The 6,405-nt window shown below is 46.1% G+C and overlaps 1 protein-coding gene across 1 annotated transcript in view; it reads left to right on the forward strand.

The window, feature by feature from the left end:
* Nucleotides 1-3,480, forward strand: part of HUNK (hormonally up-regulated Neu-associated kinase) — a gene marked incomplete at its 5' end in the record, with an annotated part of 34,909 nt that extends 31,429 nt beyond the window's left edge. The window contains 2 exons of the mRNA XM_009703832.1: nt 399-462; nt 2,834-3,480. Of these exons, the coding sequence (XP_009702134.1) occupies nt 399-462; nt 2,834-3,480 (711 nt within the window). The remainder of the gene's footprint in view (nt 1-398; nt 463-2,833) is intronic.
* Between the last annotated feature and the right edge of the window lie 2,925 nt (nt 3,481-6,405).

The raw sequence follows: 6,405 nt of genomic DNA on the forward strand, positions 1-6,405 counted from the left end.
AGGACCTCTGAAGAGAAAGCTTTCCTTTTCCGTTAATTTTCCCAAACCAACTTTCACACTTCATGAATGTCAGAGCAGATGGGGGCCATGAAATCATGTCAAACAGATCAGAGGAAAATGAGACATGGAAGATTTAGTTACTTTGAGTAGCCAGGATAAGCTCCTTGTGAATGTATAGTTTTTTAATTGAGCTTCGGTAAGTGGTGTGCTTATAAGTCTGGGGGTCATTTAAACTTCCCTTAAGTAAACCAAATTGTTCTTGTTTGTTTTACAACTTAAAGGACAAAAAACTCAAAGAACAAGAAAAGAAAGGGGAGATTCTTCACCGTCAGCTCCCAAAGAAAACTGAGAAAAGTCCAGTTTCATATAGACAGCCTTCTTCCTGTCTTATCTCACAGATACATAGCACCAAGGCTCTGCTGAAGGACCGGAAAGTCACCAGGGCTGGAGGTCCAGAGAAAGGTCAGTGGGAGGAATGGCAGTGGTGTGTCCCTGTGCGCATGTGCATGCGTGGGCACGCGCGGTATTAACGACAGCATCTTGTGTGTTGTGTGCTTGCTGGTAAATGCTCGTGGCAAAGGGCTGTGGGCTTGCATTCACTGTCTGCTCTGGAGGTGCTGTGTGGAAGAGGACTGGATAACGTAGTCAAACATTGAACGAAACATCCTGAGGGAACCATCACAATGTTCAGCAGCCATGAATCCTCACTTTTACTTCTCTCTTTCTTTGACAGAATTCCCACAGTGTTTTAAAGAAAGCTTGCTTTCTCTGTTTATACATACTTACACAAAATCACCTGCACTTCACGCTGGTGCTTTGAAAGCATCAACACCCACCCCAGATCACTGACAAATCACTGCCGGTAGACAAGCTTCTTCCTACCGGCGAACGCATTTTGCTAAGAGGGGACTAAGGGGTGGCACGGGAAGAAATCCCCAACCCTGAGGAGAGTGCCGGTAACGGCGGCATCTCTGGGAGAAGCAGTGGGCAGCGGCTGATGGTGGAGGAAGGGGAAATAGGCAGCCAAGAAGAAATGCAGGTGTGACTGCCAACCCCAGCAGCCAAAGGAGGAGGAAAAGCATTAGCAGGGAAAGGAAAAGACGAGACAGCCAGAGGAGAGCAGAGCGTTAATCACGCAGGGTAGGAGGCAGCCTGGGAGGGATGGGTGAGAGCTGCTCGCAAAAGAAGGCGGAAGAAAGGAGTGGAGGGAAAGGGGAGTCAGCGGGGAAGGTGGGGTGTCGGTAGCGCACATGTGGATGGGAGACGTTGAGGAGCAGGAAGGTGATGTGGCCAGCTGGTAAATGAAGGAACGAAACAAGGGGAGGTGATTACAGAGCAGTGGGGGGAGATACGACAATGTAAAACGTTTACTGTGGTGTCAGGGGGGGGGTTTAGAGTGGTGGCTTGTGGTGGTTTCATGCTCTTTCTTGTGACTTGATAATTTATCTTTTGATGCTTTCTACCTGGAAAAAAAGTGGGCATGGTGTTTGTCTGGCAGCACAGGCACTTCTGCTGCAAGGTAGCAGTAGTCCAGAGAGCTGGTCAGAAATGGGACGTACCTTTTGTGAAAAATGTAAAAAACATTTTAAAATGCTCTTTTTGTTCAGATTTGTTGTTCCTTTTGGGAGGGAGGCACAAGGGGAAGCAAACCTAGTTCATTTTTTTCCTCTTTGGGTTTCTCACTGCTTTTTTGAACTGAAGCCTGAAAATCATTCAGATCTTAGCTAAAGCATTTCTCTGCTTATGGAAACCGCGTTTTGACACTTCTTAAGAGAAGTGGTCAAATAATTTTGACCAGTTTTAAAAAGAAACTAGTCAGATTAACCCTGGTCTGCTTTTCCCAGACAACTCTCAATGCAGGTGATTTTGTCCCGTACATCCATTCAGGTCTCAACCCCTGCCAAGACCGTCCCTTTCAAACAAAATACATCTGAGATTTGTGGCTGTGACCTGAGGGCTCGCAGACCTAAATTACTTTATATCCCTTTTAGATGGTTTGAGGCCGAGGGAGCTCGCGGACAGTGATTAACTGCCGGTCCGCAATTCTTTCAGTCAGGGGGAACCTAGCAAAGCAGGCTCCTTGGGCAGCTTTCCATAAAGGCAGCAAAACGTGTTTTCTTGCGGCTAGCTTGGCATAAGTGAGTGCCAGCATCCTGTAAAAGCTGAGCAGATCTTCTCCATGAGCTGTTTTGTTTTACTGGGCCAAATCCTGCAAAGATTGTTCCATTTATATTCAGTCCTTGCTAGAGGAAGATTCTCGCTGCAATCGATGCAGCAAATCTGTTCCAACTGTAACAGCCTGAATCTGGCCAGTGCAGCTACTCCATATTTACACGTGTGAAACCAAGAACAGATTTTGTTCCAAAATGCAAGGGAAGACATTAGAGATTAACTCACTGTTGTCCCCTGTGTCTCTAGGTATGTCAGTGAATACAGTACGCAGACCCAGTAAAAAACATGCAAAGTTGTGCTAAGACAGGATAAATGTGAGATTTCTCAGACGTGGCCTTAGAGGATGTAATTAATACAAACAGCTGAAGACATCTGTGATTTTCCATTTCATGTCCTTGTCTCACTCAGTTTAAGCACTCTTCCTGCCTTTGAGGAAAGTGGCAGATAAATTACCCGTGAAACAGCAACGTAAGTATCAAATGAGAGTCAGGGAATTAGGTTCTGAGTATATCCCTAAGACCATTTGTTTTAACTAGTGCGTTTGTCACGCTCGTTGAAAATTTGTGCAAGGTGATGTCGGACGCTGTCTGCCGTAAGGCAGAGAAGGCAGTGCTGTTAAATGCAATCTGCTCTTCTGGTTCCTTGTCTGATTGCTTTGCAGACTCCAGCGGTGGGGTGAGCCCTTTCCTCGACCCCCTGGCAGCCAAGACGGGCTGCGTCACTTCCAGCTCGCTGGAGTACCTCGAGGTCCAGCAGCCGCCCCCCCGGACCCCTCGGCTCCTCAAGAGGCAGGAGTCTCCGCAGCAGGAGCCGGCCCGGATCGGGGGCCGGGCAAAGGACTCTCCTCTCATCCTGAATATTGTGCACTCCTTCGAGTCGGTTGACAGAGAGGACCAAATAGACCAGGTTTCCCCCTCTCATCAGTACAGGATTTTAGGCTCGCCGATGAATTTCCCTTACAAAAGCTCAAGTGAAAGGACACTGTCCCCACTTTTTCAGCCAGGGAGCACCTCCCCCGTCCACCCCACCCAAGTCTCTTTCACGTATGAAGAAAAAGCATACCCGGCAAAGGAAGAAGCAGCGTCCCCTACTCAGCTGGTTTCCAACAACCCCTTGGGCAGCCCTAACTGTGTTAAAAGCAGAGGCAGATTCCCCATGATGGGGATCGGACAGATGCTGCGGAAGAGGAACCAGACGATGCAGTCGGCGAACGACAAGCCGCTGGAAGCGAGGATGCCTCAGCTGCAGCAGATGAGCCCCACGCAGATTTCCTTCAATGGAGCAGATGCTGTCAGCGGCCAGTGTTAGTCTGACATCCCGGGATTTGCACTGCTGTTCTCTGGGACCTAACCTTTTTAACTTTTGACAAGAAGGGAAAGCCACAGGCATGTTACTGTCGCTACGTAATACACTACAGTAGTCCAACATAGAAAATCAGAGGTCTGCTTGTAGGGAAGGCATTGTCCTATACATTAAAGTTGAAAGAAAAGGGCTCTACTTGTTCTGTTAAGAAATAATTAGCATTTGGCATCTGACTGTGTACTAAAACATGTCTTGAAAGAGCTACGTGAATATGTATTTTCACTGGTCTCATCTAGTATTGCAGTAAGGTTGATTGGAAGAGCAGTGAGCGTTAACGGTTTGATTCATTGATTGGAAGAGCAGTGAGCGTTAACGGTTTGATTCATCAAGGTAATCTGCGTGGTGCCATGAATGCCGGTCCCATCCAGGATCTGTGGTAAGACTGTCCGTGCCCCATCTGCCTGTGCCACACAGTACATGGTACTGCTGCAGGCATTGTTCACGTGGCTAGATAAATGGAAAAACTCAAGATACTGTGTCCAAAGTCAACTTGCTAACAAGCACTGCCAAGAAGATGAAGTTGGTAGAAGCTTGAATAAAGACACAGGTGATCTAAACATTCAGAAAAAGTGGGAGTATTGGAAGTCAGAGCAGATTTTATGGTTAATTACATAAAGTAGCTAATAATGGAATCATTCTTTTCCTAAAGAAAATGATGATTTAATGATGTCACTCAGAAGAAACATGGTTATTTAAAAACAAGTTTGATCACATGGAAATTCACCACACCGGAGGCCTATTCCCCATTCATATGATGGGGCTGCAAGCGGATGCTTCAAACAGTAATCCAGACTGCAACCCGCCGTGTTTAAATAATCCAGTCACCTCCGATTTTTGCGGCCGTGCTAGTTCTGTGGCGCACCTGCCTGCAGGACTGCGTTAGCCTCTGTTACAGCAAGGCAGCGCTGGACACACCTGAAGGCTTTTCTGAGAGACTGCAGTGAATTAGAAAGACTAACAAAGGACACATGAACCTGTACCAGGGCCGTTTTATACTGCAAGACTGGTAATGCAGTGGTTACCAAAAATTCAGTATTGTTATGAGCGGTGAAGATTAACTTTCTTAAAAGGCACCATGTTCTGTATACTGGTCTTGTTTTTCTAAGTAAATGATACATCTGAGAGGTCGGCAGCATTTTTTTCGTTCTGTTTTTGTCTTCAAACCATTTCCTATAAATTAGAAGGTTTAGCCAAAGACTACTCTTTTCTTTCATCTGTACCGCTCTTGCGTATGTGTTTGTGCGTACAAGATGTCTCAACAAAGCTTGTTCCAGTCTGGTTCCCAAGCGGGCAGCCCTGGCCCGCCTGTGCCCTGCGGCTGCCCACCCACTTAGTGTCATTTCAAACCCGGGCAGCAGAGGTGGTGTCTTCTGCTTGGAGTCATTGGTGGAAAATGGAGGTTTTGCCTCGAGATCGTCGGTAGGAATCCAAGCCCTATTTTCATCACTATTTTAGCAAACAATTTTGTGGCTCCATTGGTTTGGTGTCTGTTCAAATGCTGAGAGTTACCCCTGTTTGAGAAACTTTTCTTCCAGCGTCGTGAGAGAGATGCACAGGGACCGGGGGAGGAGGGCCAGAGGCAGGTGAGAAGGTCCCAGCAGAGCCTGCTGAGTGCATGTTCCCGGTTCTCAGCATAGCGCACACCAAAATCTGCAAGAAAAAAATTGGACATTAATCCAAATACTGACAGAAGAGATAACTGGACTGTTCAGTGTTTTGAATGCTTGCTCTCAAAACCAGCAGAGCGTGAATGCCCAGAGCGCCCTTCTCATCCCTGCAGATGGGACCTGCGCCTCGGCGCTGAAGCCGCCCATCACTTTGGTCTAGGGGAGTCCATCTGCATCTTGTACTCTTCAGTGTAGTGAGGCCACCCACCTCTGAGGTAGTTAAGATACCTGTAAAATAATATACACAAAAATCCCAATACAATAAGAAAGACAGCCCTGAAACAATTTTACTAATTTTCAGATTGAAAAATGTCACCTTCTGTTTGTACAGAGCACCTGTGCATCCCTGTGTCCATTTTAGCTCTTCTGTTCACTTAAAAGCATCGAAGCGTTTTGTTCTTCATGCTAAGAACATGTTTGCACCACAAAGCTAGTGAGTGGGGACCACTGAAATCCCGTCTTTTGCGTGCGTTCAACTTGCGTACCTGAACAGATGGCACATACTGACTTGAATTACAAACTCAGGTTTATTTGGAACCCAATAAAAGGTTGGGGGAGGCAGGAAAGAGACATGTATTTTTTGTGAAAACCCAGTAAATATGTGTAAGACTCAGAATGAAAACAGAAATGTTAAATCTTTTATTATATTTATAGAGAATATATGAGTATCACACTGCTAAAACATAACCATGTATCCAGCTTAGACAGTAGCTATGTACAGTCGAACTGCAGTGACCATAGAAGGGGCTTACTGAAATACAGTAGTGGAAATTCCAGGGGAAAAAATTGTATTTGTTATCATTATTAAATATATGTACTTTTTGAACAAGAATGCCATGGACTGCTGACTTTGTTTGCCCGGTCACTATGTGGCAAGGATTATCTAAGTTCAAAAACAACAAGCAAGACGGTGAGGTGTCAAGAGAACTGGCAGCACCTTTACCTTCACCTATCAAAGACTATCCCTCTGAGTCCAGCTGCTGACTTGCCGATAAACCCTGAGTGAGCTGAAGGGCACAAGGTGGGATTTCCCTTGCTTAACCTTAGCCCTCTGCAAGCTGTGCATCTAGTCGCTGGTCATTATCCAAGCTCTGTTTGTCACAGTGCTGGCTGATAGGTGTCTCCAGTTCTTCCCACCTTAAAACAGAGGTCCAAAATGATGGGAATGAATTGCTCCTCAGCAATGGACAGCTATATCCAGATA

This window comes from Cariama cristata, unplaced genomic scaffold, assembly GCF_000690535.1.
Source record: "Cariama cristata isolate BGI_N322 unplaced genomic scaffold, ASM69053v1 scaffold7147, whole genome shotgun sequence".
Classification (NCBI taxonomy): Eukaryota; Metazoa; Chordata; class Aves; order Cariamiformes; family Cariamidae; genus Cariama; species Cariama cristata.